General features: G+C 32.7%; 1 protein-coding gene and 1 long non-coding RNA gene across 10 annotated transcripts in view; one reads left to right on the top strand and one right to left on the bottom strand.

The window, feature by feature from the left end:
- ELP4 (elongator acetyltransferase complex subunit 4) overlaps window positions 1-25224 on the top strand; it is a 252778-nt gene that overhangs the window by 88324 nt on the left and 139230 nt on the right. For all 8 annotated transcript variants that reach the window (XM_055282022.2, XM_063641876.1, XM_055282021.2 and 5 more), the window contains exons 6-7: window positions 13985-14069; window positions 19225-19413. In XM_055282022.2, the coding sequence (XP_055137997.1) occupies window positions 13985-14069; window positions 19225-19413 (274 nt within the window). The remainder of the gene's footprint in view (window positions 1-13984; window positions 14070-19224; window positions 19414-25224) is intronic.
- LOC134736989 (uncharacterized) overlaps window positions 1-25224 on the bottom strand; it is a 190979-nt gene that overhangs the window by 42514 nt on the left and 123241 nt on the right. The window contains exon 4 of one of the 2 annotated variants that reach the window (XR_010121497.1): window positions 24242-24327. The exons of the other annotated variant lie outside the window; for it this stretch is intronic. This is a non-coding gene — a long non-coding RNA (uncharacterized lncRNA). Of the gene's footprint in view, window positions 1-24241; window positions 24328-25224 lie in introns of those variants that run through there. 2 annotated transcript variants of the gene reach the window in all.

Below are 25224 nucleotides of genomic sequence, written 5' to 3'. Positions count from 1 at the left end.
TACTGGGCTTTGCATCCATGATATAATGGAGTGAAAAAGCAGATTATAGAAATAGGATAAATAGCACAATCCTATTTACATAAAATTTTGTATAGCTTATCCCAAATTCTTTTCTAACACTAATTCAGGAGATGTTAATTTAGCTTCCAAAAACCTAGTGATATGCAGTCAAATAAGCTCATGAAAGACTGCAAACTAAATCCCCTTCCTAGATTGTCTAAGAGATTCACAGTATACACTAGTATTTGAAAGGCTGTGAGGGAAATGCCAAACATTTTTGAAATACATAGTAATAATAATCCTCTTTACATTTGTTTATTGGTAAAACTCTTCTTTTTAGAATCAAAAACATTTTTATCAGCATACTTCTTAACATCCTGCAATCGTTTTTCTCAGTAAGAAACAGGACTGGTATAGAGAGATGTCTTACAGGATATTCACCAAACTGTTAACAATATTTGCCTCTGGGTGGTAGATTCTAGATAAGTTTTTTTTTATTATTCTTTGTATGTTTTATGCGTTTGAATTTTTATGATGCACAAGAGCCTTTTTTTTTTTTTTTTTGAGATGGAGTCTCACTCTATTGCCTAGTGCAATGGTGTGATCTCGGCTCACTGCAGCCTCCACCCCTGGGTTCCAGCGATTCTCCTGCCTCAGCCTCCCGAGTAGCTGGGATTACAGGCACACACCACCACACCTGGCTAATTTTTTTGTATTTTTAATAGAGATGGGGTTTCACCATGTTGGCCAGGCTGGTCTCGAACTCCTGACCTCAAGTGACCTGTTTGCCTTGGCCTCCCAGAGTTCTGGGATTACAGGCATGAGCCACCATGCCTGGCCTGAACACTCGAGTCATTTTTATAACAAGGGAAGGAATTTCAAATATGGGCCTAATCATTTGGTAATAAAATAGTAAATTCTTACCTTATATCTCACATCATACTATATTTCCATAGAGTTAAAGAGATAAATATAATAAATGAAATTATTAAAATAATCACAGAAAATATGAATGAATGTCTTAAATTCTTGGAGTTGAGAAATAGCAATGAGTATATCTCATGCTCAGATCTAAATGCCATTCTCCATTCAAAGGCACTGGGACTCTTTGGAGAAATGGTCGATGGAAGAGAAAGAAAAAGATATGCCTGGAACACCTTTTTATGTGTAGAAGTTCTTAAAGAATGATGATGGCATATCAGAAGGACACAGAAGCCAGCCCAAAGGAGTTCTCACTGGGCATGTTGGCCAATTTGAGCATCAAAATAAATAATGATAGTAATGGATTTAATAAAATAGGAAGCTATAAGTACATACTGATATAAATAAATAAGTGAATAAATTGAAAGTTTCTTTAGGTATAAGATAACTTACATAGCCAGAAAGTACCATCCCACAAAATACTTATTAACTACAAAGGGGAAAAGAATAATTTTACAGTGGAGAAAACTAGAAGAATTACCATAATCAAGTTAACATCACCAGTAGTGGGGGTGATCAGAAGCATGTATCACCAGATAATACGCAATGAGAACTCAGCAATATTTCTGTGATATTTCCACCAAAAATTAATAATTCAAATCTAATCACGAAGAAGCATCACACAAATCCAAATTGGAAACATTCTACCAAACATCTGGACTATAATCCTCAAAAGTGTCAAGATCATGAAAGTTAAGGTAAATCTAAGGAACTTCCATATTGAAGGAGACTGAAGAGAACAAATGACAACTGAATGCAACACGTGATTCTAAACTATTTCGTTTTGCTGTATAGGATGATATTGGAACAGCTGGTGAAACTTGAATGGGGTGTGAGGATTAGATGGTAGTCTCAGTTTCCTCCCTTTACCAGTATGCCAGGTCAGATGGTTGTATTGTTCTCCTCTAGAAGAATGTCCTTGTTTGTAGGAATCATATCCTAAATTATTAAGAAGTGATAAGTCATCAGGTCAGCAACTTACTCTCAAGTGGAATGGAAAGAAAAAGATTTTTTGTTCTATATTTGCAATTTTTATGTAAGTTTGAGATGGTTTCAAAATTTCAAAAATTACAAACATACATGCATATATTTCAGTAAATTATGATTATGTTTAAATGGGTAAGAAAAAATTGAATACCCTACTTCAAAACAGGCAAAAGGTTAATGTTAAGAGGATGTTCTCAGAAAAAGATACAGAAATGATCAATAAATGTCACTACATCAAAAGAAACGTAAACCAGAACCAAAGAGATACCACTTAGCATACAGTAGCTGGCATAGTAAAGGGTTAATGAATTTTAGCCATCATAATTGTCATTATTTCTGTTTATATGTTTGAAATTTATTATAAGAAACATGTATTTTCATTAAAAGATAAACCAATAAAGTTATTTTTACTTTAGAAAAAAATGTAACTACTTGGGCAAATATTTTTCATCTGAACACAATCAGCTTTTTTTTCCCTATCCCACTTTTTCATTTAAGAAAAGTTTATTTGGAGATCAATTCTCCTTAGATGTAGGCCCCTAAATGAACAGTGGCTATATTTCATGTTTCTCACAGACAGCTTAGCTCACTTCTGAACGTGAATTAAAAGATTTGATAATATATTGTCCTTATTGCTACTCACTGAGCAAGTGGTAATTTTGTATTAGTCCCATCCCTTCATACCTCTTTAATTGCATACCTTGTTCCATCTAGTCAACCCACCCAATCACCCTCCATCCTGCAACTGGAGTGTTACTATATTATATTGACTTCATGGGGATTGATCATAACTAAGTTAATGAGAACTGATTTTTCTATCAAGTACTATTTTTATTTTTTCATATTACATTTGTTATCTCATTTAATTCTTCAAAAATCCTATGACGTTAGTAGTATCCCCAGTTTGAAAAGAAGGAAATAGAAACAACAGATTTAGTTTACTTAAAGTTACACAGGGACTAAAACTCAAGGGACCCCAGACAGGCAAATTACTCTTGAAAAAGACCAAAGTTGGAAGTTTTATACTTCCTAATTTCAGAACATGTTACGTAGCTACAGTAATTAAAATACTGTGGTATAAAGTAAAAATTGCGTATAAGGCCAGATACACAAACCAATAGAATAGATAGCCCAAAAATAAATTTTGGTATGTATGGTCAAATAATCTTCAACAGGGTACCAAGGTCACTCACAGGGACTGTTTAACAAATGGGAAGACTGGGTATCTACATGCAAAAAAATAAAAATAAAAATGAAGATAGATCCTTGTCTTACGCCATATGCAAAAATTAAAATGGATTAAAGACCTAAACATAAGATTCAAAACTATTAAAATCTTGGAAGAAGACATAGGGAAAACACTTCATAATCTTGGATTCGGCCATTATTTCTTGGATATGACACCAAAAGCACAAACAATAGAAGCAAAAATAGACAAATAAGACTACATCAAACTTAAACTTTTGTGCATCAAAGGACTTAACAGTGAAAAGGCAACGTAAGAAATGGTAAAAAATATCTGCAAATTATATATCTGATAAGAGGCCAATATCCAGAATATAGAACTCCTACAACTTGACAGCATAAAAACAAATAACCTGAGTATAAAATAGGCAAAGGACTTGAATAGACATTTCTGCAAAGGTGATATACAGAGGGCTAACAAGCATATCAATAAGTGCTCACTATCACTAATCATTAGACAGATACAAGTCAAAACCACAAGATACCCCCTCACATCTGTTAGGATAAAAATTAAAAATAGGAAAGGAAAAAGTAAAAAAGAACAGAAAAGATCAAGTATTGGTTAGGATGTGGAGAAATTGGAACCCTTGTGCACTATTGGGATTGTAAAATGTGTAACTGCTATGGAAAACAGCGTGGCAGTTTCTCAAAACCGTATGATCCAACAATCCCACTTCTAGATATATGTCCAAAAAAATGGAAAGCAGGGATTTGAAGAGATATTTGGACACCCAAGTTCATAGCAGCATTATTTGCAGTTGCCAAGAGGTGATAGTAGTGCAAATGTCCACCAACTGATGAACTGATAAATAAAATATACCATATAATGGAATGTTATTTAGCCTTAAAAATGATGGAAATACATATTTCATATATAATAAATACATATGTAAAAATACATATTAGAACATGGATGAACCTTGACATTGTACTAAGTGAAATCAGTTACAAAAAGATAAATATGATTCTACTCATATGAGATATCTAAAGTAGTCAAATTCACAGAAACCAAGAACGGAATGGTGGTTACCAGGGGTTGAGGGAAAGAGGGAAGTGAGGAGTTGTTGTTTCTTGTTTCATGGATATACAGTTTCAGTTTTACAAGATAAAGTTCTGGAGATCTGTTTAACTTAATGTTAAGTTGTGCAACACATCTGTTGAATATAGTTACCATTACTGAACTATATACTCAAAAGTGGTTAAGATAGTAAATTTTATATTATATGGGTTTTTTAACTACAATTAAAAAGAAAAATGGGGAAAAACAGATTGGATTTGAAAATCAGCATATTCTGTTAATAGAAGATAAATCGAAACCAAACAAAGAAATACTCAAAGTAAAATGACAAATAAGGATATTCCAAGCCAGAAAAAAAGTAAAAAAAAAAAAGCACCCCAAAAGCAAAAACAAAATGGGATACCACTTCACATCCTCTAGGATAGCTAGAATGAAAGAATCAGATAATAGCAAGTGTTGACAAGGATGTGAAGAAATCAGAACCGTCACACACAGCTGATGAGAACATAAAATAGTACAGTCTTTTGGACTGGTACACTCTGGCATTTCTCAAAAAGTTAAAGTTACCATTTGACCCAGAAATTCTACTCCTAGGTATATCCCCAAGAGGATTAAAACAGAACCTTTTTTTTGTACATTTATGGACAAAAACCTGTACATAAATGTTCATAAAAGCATTATTCATAATAGCTCACAAGTGGAAACAACCCAGATGTTCCTCAACTGATGAGTGGATAAAAAATGGTATATCCATACAATGGAATATTTATTTCACCATAAAAAGGAATGAAGTACTGATACAGGGTACAACTCAGATGAATCCTTAAAACATTATAGTAAGTGAGAGAAAACAATTGTCTTAGTCCGTTTTGTGCTGCTATAACAGAATACCGTAGACTAAGTAATGTATAAACAATAGAAATTTATTTCTCATAGTTCTGAAAGTTTGAAAGCCCAAGGTCAGGCTGCCAGCATGTTTGGTGTCGGTTAAGGACCTAGTCTGCACTTCCAACATGGTAGTTTGAACACTGCATTCTCCAGAGGGGAGGAACCCTGTTCCTCACATGGCAAAAGAATGGAAGAACCAGGAGAGTGAGAAAGGACTGAACTCACCCTTTTGTACTGGCACCAATCCTACCCATGATGGTGGAGCCCTTATGGCCAAATCACCTTTCAAAGGTCCCACCACTTAATACTATAACAATGGCAACTAAATTTCAACATGAGTTTTAGAAGGGACTGACATTCAAACCATAGTACCCTTCCTAAAAGACAACATATTACATGATTTCATTTATGTGAAATAATAATATGTAATATAGAGAGGCAGAAAGTACATTAATGGTTCCTTAGGGCTAGGAGAATTGGGGGGAGTTGATAAAACATGTATGAGATTCCTTTTTGAAGGAATGAAAATATTCTAAAATTGTGGTAATACTTAAATAGCTGTCAATATACTAGAACTATTGAATTGTACACTTTCAGTGGGTGAATTGTATGGTATCTGAATTCTATCTCAATAAAGTTGTTACCAAAAAAAAGAAAACAGACCAATTGAATTTAGCCATTGGAGGTCATCAATCACCATAATAAAAGCAGTTTTAATGGATGGGATGGGGGTGGTGACATCCTACTTATAATGGATTTAAGTGAAAATGTAAGGAGAGGATTGGAGGCACTGAATTTTAGAAAATTTAAGGGGTTTGGTGCAGAGAAACAGAGTAGTAGCTGGCAAAGGAGATGGGACAAGTGGTGGTTTTATTTTTTCAAGGGAGAGATAACAGTATGTTTATATATTATAGGAAACAATCAGTAGAAAAGGAGAAGTTGACAATGGAGGAGAGAGGAGAGAATTGCCCAAGTGATATTTTATGGTATGAGGCCCGTGCACAAGTGGAGGTACTGGGTTGGTATAGGAGTTTAGTTAGTTCACATATGGCAGCCTGTGAGAAGACAGAATATATATTTGGCTACACATGCTGAGAGTGTAGTGTCTTAGTCTGTTCAGGCTACTATAACAGAAATACCATAAATGGCAGCTTATAAATAACAGAAATGTATTTCTTATGGTTCTGGAGGCTGTGAAGTTCCAAGATAAGGGTGCCAGCATAATCAGGTTCTGGTGAGGGCCCACTTTCTTCATAGATAGTTGTCTTCTCTCTGTAACCTCGCATGGCAGAAGAGGAATACAGGCTGCCATGGACCTCTTTTAAGAGAGTGTTAATCTAATTTTTGAGTGCTCCACCCTCATGACCTAATCACCTCCCAAAGTTTTCACCTCTGTTTTTTATTTATTTATTTATTTATTTATTTAACTTTTAAATTCAGGGGTATAAGTGCAGGTTTGTTATATAAGCAAACTTGTGTCATGGGGGTTTGTTGTACAGATTATGTCATTACTCAGGTATTATGCCTAGTACCCATTAGTTATTTTTCCTGATCCTCTCCCTCTTCCCACCCTTCACCTTCCAAAAGGCCCCAGTGTGTGTTGTTTTCCTTCTTGTGTCCATGTGTTCTCAAGTTCTCACCTTTTAATACTGTTGCATATTAGGGCTCAACATACAAGTGTTGTGGGGACACAAGCATTCAAACCATAGCAGGTAGAAAATGTGTGCTAGGTGTCCCTTCTGGCTGCTTCTGTTTTCTCAGTGAAAGGTTATAAACTGATAATGAAGATGGAGGAAGAGATATTGGAGGTTTCAACAAAAAAAGAAAAAGAGAAAGTATGACATTGTCATCTAGGAGAGTGAGGATATGTATAGTGGGAATAGCCTTAAGGGCCTATTGAGGTTTGTGGTCATGAAATTAAAGTCATACCAGTCTGTTTCTCTGGCCATTTTTAACTACGCTGAGGCAAGTGTGGAATAGACAGAGAGTTGTGTTTAACTTCGCAGTAAGTGTGACAAAGCAAGAGAACTGCAAGGAAGTGAGGATAAGGATTGACCATGGATCAAGATGGTTAATTAATTGAAAGAGCTTATCAAAGCAGGTGAGTGAAAGGTGTGGTAGACAATGATATAGAGATCTCAGCAGAGTCAAATGATTGCATATGGGTACTAGGTGGAAAGAAAGTAGTGGTTATGTAGAGGGGTGTGCATGAAATTGAGATTATAGAGGTATGGCAGTTATTGATAATTACATGGTCTAAAAAACAACCATGGGGATGATCAACTTAAATACAATGGAGATAAGATCATTGGAAGAGAGATAAAAAAACTGAAAGGCCAGAGTGTTAGAAAGGTGAGTCATGACCCAGAGTTGGATAGATGACAGCAACAGTGAAGGGTAGTAGGAGACATAGTCTAAAACCTTATTTACATCAGTAATTAAAGGAAGTCAGAGTGATGTCAAGCTGAGTCATTTTTCATGAAGGATCATAACCCCTCTTAACAGTATCGCTGTCAGAACATGGATTGCTTAGACCATACATGTAATTTGTGCATCCTCATAGTTCTTAGTATTTTCCTAGCTGTGGCTCAGAGGTTTCTGCTGGTCATTGTTGTTCTTGGTGCCCTTAATACATTCCTACACTTTATATGTTCTTAGTTGAACATCCATGGTGCAGATAATCAAACTCAGTATTCTTAGATGAAAATCATCAGAGGAGAAAAATCAGTAAATGACAGCCTTCAGGGTAACAGTAATGAAATTTTTAACTTGAAAATTACTTGTGAATAGACTTCACAGTCTCTATAGTCACATGCAAATTATATGCTAATATAACTTTAGCTCAGCAATCTATTTTATACAATTAGTTGTGACACTTGATATTGTGCCTACTGCATTACAAGGGTATCTCACTATTTGTCATAGATGAATACCTAAAATATATGTGTAAATAGAATTTTGGTAATACAAATCATACTTTCTCATTTATTTGCATAATAATGTCAAAAATGCTTCATCTTCACTTTAAATTAATCCTAATTGGGAGTGATAACAGCTTCTCGTCCTAAGTGTTTCTATGAAGTAGTTAAATCAATATTTAAATACACCAGAAGTTCTTATTTTTAAAAGCCCAGCAATGACTGATTTTAATGAGAAAAATCATTTTTGAACCATATGATTTGAAAGTCAGAATGGACAACATAGATTATCTAATGCAACCCTTGGCTTTACAGAAGAGAAAATTTCAAAGACCAGAACAGAAAATTTAAACAATTTACCTCATACCACACGTGTACATGTTGACACAGGTTGAACTAGAACCCAGATCTTAAACCTACATTCCAACTTTACAATACTCATATCTAGTTTATATATTTGTAAGCATACACTTCACAGTATTGAGTTTTCTTTATACATCGTGTACCAAGTACATTGTAAGGCCTTGGTGGAGGCCTCCATCAGTGCAACTAAAAGAGAAATCTCTTCCTAAAACTATATACCTGAATGCTTCATTTGGCTATGTTGAATGGAGCCATGTTCAGACCTCCTCTGGACCACATTACCACAGGCTTTTCATTGAATCTAGATCTCACTGTGGGGCTTTATCTTAGTATAGCCAAAAGAGCAGGTAATTTGAGTTTTTGAAAGTTTGAGTTTTAAGTGCCGTTTGTGTCTCTTAATTGTTGCACAGCCTTAGGCAAATTATTTAGCCTCAAAGTGGTCTTAAACTCTCAACCATAAAATGGGGAGAATGACTATACTTAACCTCACAAGGTTATTCTATTCATCAAATGTGGTGACTGTGATACAAAAGTGTTTTGATTATTTACTATGTACCAGACACTTTATCAGTTGATGTAATTAAAATCAGGTAGTCTTATTGAAAATCAACCTAAGAGCCTGTTATCTATGTATAGATTTTTCACTTATCAACAAGTTATTATCACATGTACATGATCTTATTTTTGTAACTTAACCTTTTCACTGATAAAATATTGTCTCCTGTTACCCAAGGTTTTTTGTTGGTGGTGGCAGTGTTGTGTATTGTTCTTTATTCATATTTAAATATTTTTGTATTAAACCCCTCAGTTGAAGTGACTTTTTTTCTTTTTTCTTAATTATTAAAAGATTTTTAAGTGTTTCTTTGAGGACTTTTGCTAAGTGTTCCTTTGTTTGTTGTTTCCAAAACTGTAGTTTTTATCTGTTACTTATCATCTACCTGTATTTTATTTCTTTTGTAGAATACTGCATCTTCTTTTGTAGAATACTACATCTGATTCTTTTTTTTACAGCTAATTTTTTTATCTTTCTTAATAAGATTGAATGGCAACACTACTTTTCACAGCAAACCCAATGCAATTTGTTGATAGGAATTAAAATTATCTGATGCAAATGTGCTTTAGACCTCTTGAGGAAAATTAGAGATGGGGGATAGAATATTGATAAGCATGTGTTTCATTTTTTTCTATCATCTCTAAAAAATATTAAACTTGGTCATCAGAAAACAGGTTTACATTTGTGTCATTTGACCCCTTTTATCCATGTTTATATATTAATATAACGAAATAAATTCTTACTAAACAACATGATAATATTAGCAGAAAAGCATGAATAATGCACATGGAACAATTTTGCTTTTTTAACTAAAGAAAATATTAAATGCTTGATATTTTAAAGGTAAAAAGTAAAGTTCTAGTAATTGTTTTTATGTTCTTTGTGTAGCTAATAGTTTTAAAGGCACATTGTAGAATCTCAAAATAGATCATTATAATATAAAAGTTGTTGAAAATGTATGAAAATCAGGCAAAATAGTATATAAATTCATACAATGTGATCACAAAATGATTAGAAATGTGCCACTTTTGAAGCATTTTTTAAATAATTTGATAACGTAATCTTTGTTGCATGTTTGGAAACATTAATAAAGAAGCCAGGATCATATTTTTAACTGGGTTTACTTCTTGCCAACTCCTGTTTTATCAGTGCCTACACTACTAAACACACACAAGAGTAAGCATCCTCAAAAGTAAAGGATTTTAATAACAAACCAAAATTTTAGATGACAATAGAAGATATTTATGTTCAGCAAATATATATATATATTACTAGAAATATATCTATTACTAGAAATATATATATGTATATATTACTAGAAACATTGCTGTCAAAGAAACATGGAGATTAACAGTACTTACTATTTTATTATCAATATCATGTAAATGATTTCAGTTTTAAATGATTTGATCCCATATATTCAAAAATTAATATTCACAATTGATATACCTGAATGTATTGATTTATTGCATTTTATTTTGTTATCAAATAGTTTATTTTTCTAGAAATCTAATTAGAGGAATTTATTTTATTACTTATAAAATTTTAAGCATTGTTGATAATTGAATTGCTTTATGTCAGGGTTAAATAAGAAATTAAGTATTAGCTTAGCATCTTCCTTTTTATTCTCATATCAAAGAACCCCCCTATTCTGTGCAAAAATGGTAACAATCAACAGAGTAAAAAAATAACCTGTGGAATGGGGGGAAATATTTGCAAACCATATGTCTAATAAAAGCGTTCATATTCAGAATATTAAGGAACTCAACACAATAGCATGAAAACAAATAACTCAATTAAAAAATTGGATAAGGACCAAAATAGACATTTCTCAAAAGAAGCCATACAGATGGCCAACACATGTATGAAAAAGTGCTCAACATTATTCATCATCAGGGAAATGTACATTAAAAACACAATGAGGTTTCACCTCACACCTGTTAGAATGACTGTTATCAAAAAGACAAAAGTGTTGGAGATGATATGGACAAAAAGGAACCCTTGTATACTGTTGGTGGATATATAAATTAGAACATCCATTGTAGAAAACAGTATAGAGGTTCCTTTAAAAATCAAAAAGAGAACCACCATATCCAACAACCCCAATTCTGAGCATTCAGTCATTTGACACTTATGAATGGAAATATATTCTGAGAAATACATTATTGGACAATTTCATCATTAAGTGTAATTACACAAATCTACATGGTACAGTCTACATACCTAGGCTCTGTAGTAGTCTCCTGGGCCTAGCCTATAGACTTGTGCAGCATGTTACTGGACTGAATAGGCAATTTTAATACAAGTATTTGTGTTTCTAAACACAGAAAAGGTTCAGTAAATAATAGTCTAAAAGATAAAAGTGGGGACACCTGTATAAGACACTTACCAAGAATGGAGCTCACAGGACTAGAAGTTGCTCTGGGTGAGTCAGTAAAGGGGTGGTAAGTGAATGTGAAGGCCTAACATACTACTGGATACTACTGTAGACTTTATAACATTGTACACTTAGGCTACACTAAATTTACTAAAAATATTCTCCTTTCTTCAATAAGAAATTCACCTTAGCTTCTGTAACATTTTTAATTTATAAACTTTTACATTTTAAAAACATTTTTGACTCTTGTAATAACAACTTAAAACACACTTTACACAATTCTACTAAAATATTGTTTCTTTATATTATTCTATATGCTATTTTTAATTTTTTTACTTTTAAAATTTTTTTGTTAGAAACTAAGACACAAGCACACACATTACTCTAGGCCTGTGTGGGGTGATGATTATCAATATCACTGTGTTCTACCTCCACATCTTTTCCCACTGGAAGGTCTTCAGGGACAGTAACACACATATAGTTGTCATCTTGTGATAACAATGCCTTCTTCTGGAATACCTCCTGAAGGACCTGGTCGCCTGAGTCTATCTTATAGTTAGCTTTTTTTTTTTTTTTCAATAAATAAAAGGAGTATACTCTAACAATAAATAGTATAGGAAATACATAAGCCAGTAAAATAATCATTTATTATTATTATGTACAATACATAATTACATGTGCTGTACTTTTTAGGACAGTTTGTTTACACAAGCATCACCATAAACGTGAGTAATATGGCTGCAGCATCACTAGATGATGGGAATTTTTCAATTCGATTATAATCTTATGGGACAATTGTTGTATACATGGTCCATCATTGACCAAAATGTCCCTATGCAGTGCATGACTGTATTATCTAAAGGAAACAAAATCAGTATGTTGAAGACATATTTACACTCCCATGTTTACTGTACCATTATTCACAATAATCAACATATGGAATCAACATAAGCATTCATCAAGGGATGAATGAATAAAGAAAATGTGGTGTACACACACACAATGAACTTTTAACCTTCAAACAGAAATCTTGTCATTTGTGACAACATGGATGAAACTGAAGGACATTATGGTAAATGAAATAAGCCCAACACAGAAAGATGAATATTGCATGATCCCCTATTATTATTATTAGATGAAATAATAATGGTTTGGGGTAGAATTATTATTAGTGGATTAGAATGCATTGGCTATATTTTTGATCCACTCTCCTATAACCCATAGTGACATTCATCAGATCATTGGCTGGAATTCATTTCATAATCTGAAAGCTTGCATATTTTACCACTTGTGCAAAGCAGATTGATCCAGATTAGAATTGAATCTACTGCACTATGTTCTGAAAAGTTGATCTAGCAGGGACAGATGTGTGTTAAGATATGAAATAGTCACAAAATTGCCCTTACAGAATATTATTTTTACACACATTTCCACACTTATGAAAAAAAAAGTGTCTATGTAATCTACAGAATTTTCACTGAAAATGGAGAAATAACTGTATGAGAAACAGACAAAGTACCAAATTCTTCATTATCTGGAGCTGTATTTGTTTTGTACACAACAGCATTCTTTTTGTTTGTTTTGTTTTTGCAAGATAGACACTTTTGGTTTATTGTGGCTGTTCAATTACATGTTTACAGAGATATACCTATGTTTTTCCTGAAACACCTACCATTGATTTTGCACACTAAGCAGTCTGCTATATTTCCTAACATTTTGTATTCTTTACTGCTGCATTCATGCTTCAAATTAGATTTCATTCTTTCTTTAGGATGTTTCTTCTGCCTATGTGATTGCTTACTTAGGATCACAGTAAAGCAAATACTTGTGTAATTTTAAGGTCACCCACAGCTTTTACAGCATTAGGCACTTCAATGTTTATGGTATTGCTATGCTCATGACATTATCATGACATTAATGTTCAGTCATAGCACACAGATTGTCCATTATGCAGAATCTTAACTTCAGATAATGTAAAGCAGATTTTCTTCATGCTTACTGAAGATTCTTTGAGATATTTCATAGCATTTTTACAATATTTTAAAACAATAACAATGCTAGTATTTATATGAGAAATAAATTTGGTTTTCTTCTTAAATTCATCCATTTACTGTCTTCTTTTAACAAAGGAAGTGAAGATTATACTCACTTTTCTTCGTGTGTCTTAAAAAATCAAGCTTTAAAATTACTATTATTTTAGAAATTTGTTCTAAGAAAATTAACTTTGATGGAAGATGAGCTCAGGTGATCAGGACATTGATTCAGGTGTACTTGGCATAGCAATTCATTAACTATGTGTTAATTATGAATGATTACTCCTGAAAATCTATAGTGGCTTCATCTTTTAGGTTGCTTCATTAGATGATTAATTTTCTTGGTGGTAACTAAGCCTGGCATAATTAAGTCCTCTTAGTCTCCACAGGTTTTTATCTTCCCATGATGTCAGGAACACTGAGCAAGTTATTATAAGGCATTGTAACTTATTCCCTGTATGTATTGACTTTATATTTTAGGATTGTATAATACTATTTTGACATTCTTAAGTAATCTAATAAATGTATGCCTTTTAATTATTTACTTAATGTTTTAGCATAGATTTTGTACTTCCTATGTAATAACCCATTTATGTATTTGAACCACTTTTTTACCAACAGTTCTTTGACCCCTGGCTACACAAAGCTGCTTCAGTTTATCCAGAACATCATTTATGAGGAAGGATTTGATGGATCCAATCCTCAGGTATTAAATAGCTTCAAAGTCTTTTATAATTATTTATATAATGTTGTTTTCAAATTCTCTCGGGGGGCAACCCAGAAGTTTTAGAATAATAAACAGTGAACAAGCTGTTTTCAAGCACAGAACATGTAAATAAGCAGAGCACAAGCAGCCTTAATTTGACTGTTACTGTGTATTTAGAGTTTCAGCTAAGTTCTCAGTGGAGGCACATAAGACATACACATGCTTTATCAGCATCATTTTTAAATATGCATTTGTAGCATTTGGGATTAAGTAGCTGCATTTTGAGAATTACTTTTAAATCTGCAAGGCTTGTACTTTTCTATTTAAATTGTTCCTGTTTCTGACATTCAGGCCTTAATTTCAAATTACCTTATGAGTAAGAATTATGTTAAGATTTTATTGTAGTATGCTTTGTTTTATTGAATTAAAAATACATTTTTATTTGCCATATTAAATATTTTATAACAACGATTTCTCTGTAGCTCTAATTTTTAAAACTTCCTCCAAATTTCCACTAATAAAGTTGTTCTGGTTAGTTTAACTTCAACAAAGTGAGGAAGATTTTATTTCTACATATCATGCCTTTCAAAATTCTTCCACAGTGATTTTAATTGCTTTTGCTACTAAATGATTTGCATTACATTTGTATTATTTTAGCAGAAGTATTTCTAAAGCACCATTATTTTTATTGAAGAAGACAGAGAAGCTGAAAGTCTTATTTTTGGCATTATCAGCTACATTTGTGCTCAATTCATGGATTTTTAAATATTCTTGTAAACTTTATTATTATATTTAACAGTTTTTCCATGGCAAAATAAATTATTTTTCAATTTGTTTTGATTGCCAGTTTAATTGCAAGTTGAAAATACTTATGTGTGTATGATGAAGTACAGACATTTATTTATAGGTGACTTTTCATGTATGTCATAATTTTTGTAACGGCCTTTAGTATTTAATACAATTTTATTTTGCTCAGTGTTGCTCCATTTTTGGCCCTACCTAAGATTTATGGGTACTCCGGGAGGCAGAGCTTGCAGTGAGCCGAGATTGCGCCACTGCACTCCAGCCTGGGGGACAGAGAAAGACTCCGTCTCAAAAAAAAAAAAAAAAAAAAAAAAAAAAAAGATTTATGGGTATTGTGTCTTTCCTTTGGTGCTAGTGCTTGTCTGGAGAGGTAAATTGGTCCCTGACAGACACCTCTCCCCACTTGCTGTGGTAACTATGGAAACAGACATGTCATAACAGTTCCTGTGGTACAGTGTGCAGAGCTGCTGCTCTTGCAGGATGATGACACATCTTCTGAGAGTAAGAAATTTTATAGAATCCCAAAAGCAAAGGTAATAGCAAAAGGAATACACACACACACACACACACAGAGAGAGAGAGAGAGAGAGAGATACCTTAAGAATCCTTAATAAGTAAGCTAGTATAGGAATAGAGTAAAACATTTGTTTTCTTAGTTGTTTATTTGACTATGTAAACACTATTTTCAAGAAACAATTTTTTTTTTTTTCTCACAAAAATTGACAGACACCAAACTGGAGCTGGTTTGGCTTTCTGAACCAGAGACTCTATAATTACTGACTTTTATAAAGATTAAACAGGGTTCAGGTAGACATCCCTATGGTGAATACCAAAGCTTTTTAAATTAAATTATACCAATAGATTATTATAGAAATACACTTACAATTTTATTGCAACTAAAATATAATGAATTTTCTTATCTTTAAATTAATTGTACTGTTTGCTAAATTACTTAGTATATATATCTGTCTCAGAAACTTTAGATGAGTTCTAGAAGCCACAGAAATACACCTACAAGGCACTACTTCAAAAAATATTATTCCTAAGTCAAAAATAATGTTCTGACATTGAAATAAATCTTACGTTTTAAAAGAAAAGTTTTATCTTTTTTTAACATGCTTTCAAATAAACAACTAATTTGAGACAACATATAGAAATAGACTCTAAGGAACAGAATATTGTATACTACCTTATAATTAGCCTTGGTAGTAAGTAAAGTAGTGTAGCTCATCTGTAAAAATAATTAGAGTGCAGACATTTACAAATTGCGGTCATAATTTCATTTAAGTTGTTATTTTTAAATGTCTTAGAAATATATGATAAAAATGAAATTTGAACATGGATTTTACTTTGAATACCAGATTAAATATTTTAGATGTTCTTGTAGGAATAAAACTATTTATTGTACAGCTAACAAGGTTCTTTTTTTTTAATCTTATGCCACACAGTATGCCCCATTATTATATGGCATAGCAAAGGAATTATATATCCTAAAGGACACAAGAGATTTATAATTCAGCCTTTGTTTTTGCAATTACTATTATATTTTTTAAAATATAAGTGAAGTATTATGTTCAATTATATTCTGTTGTGCTGGGCACCCACCTCACTTAAATATCTTATCCCTCATTCATTTTTTGGCTTAATATTTTCATTCACTTGATATACATATATCAGTGTATCTGTCAGAGTCATTAAACCTCTGTAGTTCTTCTAATTTCATGCCTAACAGCATTTTTGTTATAAGCTTTTGTCAAGTACTTTTTAATACAATAATAGATAATGGGACAGTGGGTTAAAATACTGTTGATCTGTAGTTTCTGAAATGCTGACAGAGAAAACAATATTATCCTGCTCTCCTTTTACCTTCGTGTTTCATTCTAATATCTAGATTTTTTTTTTTGTATGTTTCTCTCCCTTTTTCCAGAATGCTCTTTCTGTTGGGAATCTAACATGTTTGTTATCATGAGATAACAAATTTAGAGATAGCAAAATGAACTTTAAATTCTTGCCATTTTACTTAAATTCTGAGGTTTTAAATAATAAAGAAAAAAAGAATAAGCCATCATATTTTACAGATATCTTACACTAATTCACCAGAAATGTATTTATACTTCTAACCTAAGCCCTGGTACATCTCATTACTTCATTTCATTCAAGTAATGCAGAAATAAAAAGAAAACAATTTTTGTGGACCATTGAGGATGATAACATAGGGTGTCTTAGGTGGTTGTCTATCATAACTTTAACACAATCATTTAAAAAATTGAACCAGCTGCCTACATAGTACAATCACGTTTTAGGTCCTTAGAGACAGGAAGTTTTTTTCTAATGTGCTTATTCTAAAATCCTTTTTTTTTTTTTTTGTAATTTTATTCTTACAGTCTTATCCAGGCCATTATATCCCTTCAATTGTATTGAATTATAGAGCAACAATGTTATCTTCTCTCCTTTTAATTTTTTTTTTTTTTAATGGAGTCTCACTCTGTCACCCAGGCTGGAGTGCAGTGGGGTAATCTCAGCTCCCTGCAACCTCCGCCTCCCAGGTTCAAGCAATTCTCCTGCCTCAGCCTCCCAAATAGCTGGGACTACAGGTGTGCACCACCACGCCCAGCTAATGTTTGTATTTTTAGTAGATACAGGGTTTCACTATGGTGGCCAGGCTGGTCTCAAACTCTTGACCTTAGGTGATCTGCCCTCCTCAGCTTCCCAATGTGCTGGGATTACAGGTGTGAACCACAGCACCTGGCCTCTCCTTTTAATTTAAAATGAAAAAACTGGCTGGATGCAGTATCTAACACCTGTAATCCAAATACTTTGGGAGGCTGAGGCAGGAGGATTGCTTTAGTCCAGCAGTTCAAGGTCAGCCTAGGCAACATAGCAAGACCCTGTCTCTACAAAAAAAAATCAAAGAAAAATTAGCTAGATCTGGTGGCACATGCACGTAGTCCCAGCTACTCTGGAGGTAGAGGTGGGAAGATCACTGGAGCCCAGGTGTTCGAGACTACCATGAGCTATAGTAAGGCCACTGCACTGCATCTGGGTAACAGAGAAAGACACTGTCTCAAAAAAAAAAAGAAAAGAAAGAAAGAGAAAACAAAGTCCTAAGTAATGTGTGTGTCTTGTCCAGAATCATACATCTACTTAGCTACATAGTCCCGACTATAATTCTCTCTTATTCATTTACTAGCTTATGTTCCTTTATGCTTTCATCTTCTAACATTTCAATGTTGTATTCATTTTTCTTCCTTTCCATGGTCAATAAATGCTGCTTGAAAAAGGAATACATAAATTCAGTTTTCATTTGTAATATCAGGGAAATAGATATATTGTGTTGGACAATAACTAGTTGGTTAATAAATTTTATCAGTGGTATTTTATAGCGATAGCAAGTGATACATTTTAGGAATTTGTTTCATCAGAAATCACATGTAAAGTAGCACACATTCCAAATTGTGGCTTTAAGAGCAAACTTACTTTTCCCATCAGTTCTAATAATGAATTTTCAATTATTTGCACATGCCAGGTTTTGTTAACGCCTTCTTCTTTTGCCCAGAAATTTTGCTGAATTTCTAAGGAAAGTATTTACAAAACATTTACTTAGTTAGAATAACCCAAACAGTAGAATTTATTATAAACAAATCTGTTGTTAAACGTTTATTCACAGTGATTTATTCACAGTTTAATTAATAGTTTTTAAATGTTCTTTTCCCAAGAAATACAGTCACTTATTGTGACCTTACTGTCAGTAGGCTCAAGTTCTAAATGTTCACCTGTTAAATTTTACGAAGAGTGTTGAACTTAAATTATTATTTTAAGAGCAGTTTCAAGAAGAAAAACCAGAGGCAAATGTAAAATATAAAAACAAAAAGTCATATATCTTTAAGCTTTTTTCAAAGAAAAGATCAGGCAGTAGGTAGGATAAAATTAAATGAGAAATATTGAACAATATTAGTTTACTGAAAGACAGAATTTTCTAATACTGAGAAGGGGTTTGCAAGCATTCTAGTTTTGATTTCATCATTATTATCTGTTTTGTTAAATATTTTAAGTGCATTAAATATAATTCTTAGAGTTGTTGCTGTTAAAATTTAGATACAATTTAAAGCTTAAGGCTTTATGATACTCTTCAGATTTTTCAAATTTAAAAAAATGTTATTTTTTATAATCTTGTAATCTAAACGGTTTCATTTATATTGCTTTATGTACTAATAGTACGTAAAAATTTTTAACACATCTATTGACATTGTCTCCCTGATGTTATAAATAAAGATAAGAACTGATAGATAAAAGTGGTATTCTATTGATTAACAAAACTTTATATGTTTGCTTTTTTCCCACTTGCTTTTAGAAAAAACAGAGAAACATTTTAAGAATAGGAATTCAGAATCTTGGCTCACCTTTATGGGGAGATGATATTTGCTGTGCAGAAAATGGTGGCAACAGTCACAGCCTTACCAAGTTCCTCTATGTTCTCCGTGGTCTTCTGAGAACCTCTCTTTCAGCCTGCATCATCACAATGCCAACACATCTGATCCAGGTAAGAACTTTCCAGAACTGCTTTTTCATAATTCATGGTGATATAGTATGACATTGTGGTTTTAATTTGCATTTCCATGATAACTAATGATGTTGACCATCTTTTCATGTGCTTTCTGGCCATTTGCATGTCTTCTTTTGTCTGTCTTTTGTCCATTTTTTATTGATAGTCTCATTATCAATTTGTAAAGTTCCTTGATATTTTAGCTACAACTTGGTAATAATTTTCCTCCTATCTATGACTTACTTCTTCTATTTTCTTAACAGTGTCTTTTGAAGAGCTAAAGTTTTCAATATTGAAGTTTAATTTATAAATTTTTTAATGGTTAGTGGTTTACCTCCCTCACACCTCCAATCTTGACAGTCTTTGCCCTCTCCAAGGTCTTTTTCTCTTGTGTTTTCTTCTAAACATTTTATAGTTTTTTCCTTTACTAATGAATCAATGTATTTCCATTTGAATTTTTTCCATAGTTTTAGTTCATGTTCTGAAACAGCTTTTAGTTTCTTTAATTAATATTCTAATATAAAGTATATGTTAATATTAGTATAGTTTACTTAAGTACATATTGTCTGCCTCAAGCACGTGATTTCATATAATCTTATATATCTAATACATTGTAGTCTCCATAGAGGGAGGGCCAGATATTTATACTTTTCTTTATAGGCTTTATGGTAATAACATAATATTAAACGTGGTTTTAAAATTCTTAACACAGTACCTAGGCTTTTCCTAGATATTCAATAAATGTTAAATAAATATTGAATCTTTATAAAGTTACATAATCTTAGTATCTCTGTTCCAACATACCCAGACCCTACCTGCAAATAGCAAATTTATTAAAATGACGTTTAGTTACATTCATTATATACAGCAAATATAGCAAATATGACTGAAAAGTGTGACAAATGAAAAGTGAATTTAGCTAGATGCAGTGCCTCACACCTGTAATCCCAACACTTTGGGAGGCTGAGGCAGAAGGATCACCTGAGGCAAGAAGTTCAGCCTGGGTAACATAGCAAGTCCCCATCTCTACAAAAAATTAAATTAAATTTTAAAAGAAGTGAATTTGGTCTCCTTGGCCAGTAGAATTTATTTATTTATAATAGTCAGCAGAGGATAACTCAGTTTTCCTTGAAGGACTTTTTATACATTGTGTCTGGACCTAAATTATTATTATTAGCTTACAGTTGCAGACATATCATAAGGAAACTCCTTTCTCTAATCATGCTAGACATTGTACACATACTTGTATTGCTCTCATTGTTAATAAGTTATCATAAAGTTAGCACTCAAATAATAGTTTGGTTAGACCTGGTGAGCTTTTTATGATAAATAAACATGAAACAGACTTATCACATACTGGTGAAAATACTACTACTTATACTACTACTACTACTGTGCTATTACTACAACTGTTTATTAGCCATGTACTACATCCCAAGCACTTTACAAGCATTATGTCCTTGAATCTTCAGTGCTACCCTGTTAAACAGATAGTTTTTACCTCTGTTTCCATAGGGTCACCCAGTTAATAAGTAGCAGGCCAGTGTTCTTCCCTGACTTCAAACCTTATCATCCTTACCATTAGGTTATATGGCTTCACTAATCATCACAAAAACCCTGCAAGATAGCTGTGATTTCATCCTTTGCAAAGACAACTAAACTGAAGTTAAATGATTATCCAATATCCCATATCTGTTGTACATTTTAAGCTGGTATTCAAGCTCAGATCTGGTTAACTCTAAAATTTAAACTCTTTCCCCTCTGTCACACTATATCCTATGTGTCCTGAATTATTAACTACCTTTGATGACACTAGTTTCTATTAGGAAAAAAAAAGTTATTGGCTAACATTGTAATTATTCCACATTTATTAAGAGAAAATTATTATTATAAAATATTTGATAAATTAGTACATATAAAAGATTAAACAAAAAGTTCCATTCTAGACAAGAGAGAAAAAAGATGAAAATATGCTTCCTTTTGCATAATTGCAAAGCAAAGAAAAACAATTATGAAAGAAATATATGTATATATGTAACTTTTAATTTTATTCCAAACGGGCCTCTGTGAGAAAACAGAAAGAAAGAAAAGGAAAACACTTTTTTAAAGCCATTTTGTTGGTGAGCATCTTTATTACTTAAGGAAGAGATTCCCATTGTGGATTTCTGTGATAGTGAATCCTGTACCCTCTGTTTAAGGGAACAGCAGATACTATCAGATGACCTCCAATCAGCCTATCTAGACCACTGATTAAATAATGAGTGAATGATGTAGTGATCTGGATGTCTGAACCTGAAACAATATTTTAACTTTGATACTTTACAGGTATATTTCAGCCCCTGTATAACTGGAAGAGATTAAATTTATGCTTCTTAACATAGCAGTAAAGAGACTCCTTGGAAATAGACATAGCAAAGTATAGGGTCAGATTTTGGTAATGAGTATAAAGTTATATAGTGTGACAAAGAATTAAGACATATTCCTCAAAACAGAGAATGTCTTTTTTAAAAAACTGCGCAACCTTCTAAAATTTTTCCAATTTTCAGTCTCTCATTCCTAGATAGTTTTGCAAAGTTACCATATAGTAGTCTTCTGGCCCTTATATCAACTGAGTTATAAAAAACAAATAAATTTTCCCTTGCTCTTTGAACATAATGTTTGACCATGTAGTTGTTTTTATATGAAAATGTTTAGGAGAAAATATAAAACTTGTACTTGTTCAGACCCTTCATTATATAAGTATGAAGTAAAACTTTTAATAACTTTTAAAGTCTGTCAAGGAAAATCAGTCTTTTGGCTAAGGAAAGAGTAAGAATTGCAAGCAGTATGCTTAGAAAGGCATGGTGAGTTTATTTAATAAAAAGTTACATGGTGATTACTATGGGCCAGTTGCAGTCCTAAATGCTTTTCAAATATCAACTCATTTAATTCTCATAATAACCCTGTATGGTTGGTACTGTCATTACCTTTTCCCAAGATCACACAGCTAATGAGTGGCAGAATTTAGACTTAAGTAGTCTACCTCCTATTACCATAATCTTAACCCCACTGTGCTGTGCTACTTGTTCAACATAGATACTAGAGTCAAAATTTAGAAACAAACTGTGCACAAAGTAGCATTCAATGATAGAAAGAGCCTGGGATCTTAGAGGCAGATAGATCCAACTAGTTTCATAGTCTTAGTCAAGTCTTAATTTTTTCAGCCTCAGCTTCACCTGTGAAAATGGAGCAAAAAGTATCCAGTTAAGAGGATTAGTAATAACATGTACTTCAACAGTGCTGGCACATAGTAGGCATTCAATTTATGTTAGCAGTTGTCATCTTCACTATTATTACTTAAACAGATCTCCAAAATTGAGGATTTGAACAGAGATCGGGCTACAAAAAATAAGGTATAAAAGCTGTCAAAGCTATAGAAATCTCCAGCAGCCTCTTTTTATGAAAGACACTGACAGGATCTTCTCACAGGTTAGGCCTGAGACAGACCAGGAGGCACAGATAAAGTCAGTTGGCCATCCAAATATTAGTAGCATCACCATGTTGTAACAAGACTCTTTAAACATCATACATCAACTTCCTGTCCACTATGACCAGTGCCACCTCTGGAGATTGTAAGTTAGGGTTTAAATGGTGATTGAATGACTGTGGGTAATTTAGCTTATACACTTATGTAACAAATAATGCAGGCACTGTTCTAGGCACCCATAGGGATACAGTAGCAAACAAGACAAACAAGATTCCTATTCTCATGGAATTTTTTCAACAATGTAAAAGATAGGATGGAACAGAAAAGTAGTATATGTGAGTATATGGATACTTGAGCTTGGGGGTGGTAGTAGAGTGGTTTCAGGCAGAAATAGAAATGTAGTTGGATATCCTTGAAAATTTTATCATACATATAGTTGGGCATGGACAGATAATAAAATTGTGGTACCTTTATTTGAGTGCATTGTATAAATTAATATTAAAGGTACTTTGTATAAAATATCCTTATTTCTTGAATTGTTAAACCAGCCAATCAGTGTTCTTTAGTTATTAGCATTCTGTCAGACTTGTATAGTAATGATTAGTTACCCTTTATTGTACTTTTGGCATGCTTCCCATGTTTAATTTCATTGTAGGGAAAGAACACATAGTTAAGGAAATTGCAAAGAGAGGGAAAAGTTAAAATAGGGAAAATAATGACATAGATTCAAAACTGATTTTAACTTATTGTTATAATAAGACTTTTGCAAGTAGAATGAAGAAGAATTATTTTTTAATTTGCATTTGAAATGTTTTATGTTCAGTCCCACAACTTGGGACTTGAAATTTTTTATTTCCTTCAGGTTGAAGATTATTTTCTTTAACGCCACAGGAAAAAAATGGCAAGCTTACTTTGGAATGAGTATATAAAAATAAATTCTAAATATCTGTTAAGAAGACACTAAAATTGTTCAACAAATATATTATGAATGTCTTAAGTGTATATGTATATAATCTTAAACAATTTTCCCTGTGAAGTAATATTATTACTTATATTGTCTCTTGATAGAATATAGTTTTAGTATCTGCCCAAAGACATTGAACTAAAAATGTGTGTGAAAATGGCTAAGTTAAATACAGACTTTGTTACATGCTGAACTATGGAGTAAAGTGTCATTAGAAGGAGCAGAACTACGGACGGCTCCCCTATATTCCAGCATTACTCAGTTCCCAGATCCCTGCTGTGTAGTTGTTCCACTCGCCAAGAAGCCTGTTAAAGAGCCCCCAAGAGCATGTGTACAGCCCTCCATGTTAATAGTTAATTGGTGAGGATGGCAAGATGAGAGGACAGCCGAACATGTGGTCTCTCAGACTCAAGCAGTAGACAGACCTTTAGTTATAATAACAGCAGCTGCTCACATTCTCACAACTCAACTGTTCAAAACTCTGTTGTCGAGTGAAGGAGGTTGTCGTGGATTGAAAGAAAAAAAAAAGAAAAGGTTACTTCTAAGAAAAGTAACTAAAACACCATATTTAAACTCTTCCTACATATTATTATAAGAATATTATTGCAACTTTTAAAAACTTTGGTGTAAATACCCATATTGAAGGTTATTGTATTTTGGCTACACTCAGCATTGTGCTGCTTGTCCCCCTTTTACTGTTAGAAACAGAAATGTTTTTGTACCCTTTGAAACTTTTTAATGAGTTATCTTTTTCTTTTGCAAAGTGGTAACTTTAAAGCAGTTACAATAGCATACTGTTTGACTTCCATATCTAGCAAGATATGAAACAATAATTTGTTGGTCTGTATATGGGAATTGGCTTACCACTAGCAAAATTTGTCATCCACCTCCAAATTATGCAAACATTTTGTGGCTTTTGAAAATAGTTAATTTTATTTTCAATTCCCAGTAACAGTTGTGTGCTTGAAGAAAATGGTGACCAATAACATTTATTCTTTTTTGAAATAGAAACTTAGTTTTGTGCCTTATGATGATTTTATTAGTGAGGTGAAAAGAAAATAAATTTCCCCTAGTTTATGCATTTTTTAGTATAATCTGTGGCAAGTTGTTTTTGATTTGTATTTTTTAAGGCACTTTTACCCGAAACTGTCAGGAAATAAATATTGAAACACTTAAACTAATTAATACAATTAGAAATGGAGAAAGTTATCTTACACTGTTCTCACAGCATTTTTTTCAAAAAGAAAATTTACTTATTATTGCTAATCTTTATTCAAGCTGTCATAGTCTGCACTTTTAAGGAATTTTAAAATAAAAACAACAACTCGATAAACCTCTCCCTAAGTACAATAATGCAAGAATGAAAACTCCTTTGACA

This window comes from Symphalangus syndactylus, chromosome 6, assembly GCF_028878055.3.
Source record: "Symphalangus syndactylus isolate Jambi chromosome 6, NHGRI_mSymSyn1-v2.1_pri, whole genome shotgun sequence".
NCBI classification, from domain to species: Eukaryota; Metazoa; Chordata; class Mammalia; order Primates; family Hylobatidae; genus Symphalangus; species Symphalangus syndactylus.
Note: the sequence above shows the minus strand (reverse complement) of the source record. Positions and strands in the feature narration are given on the sequence as shown.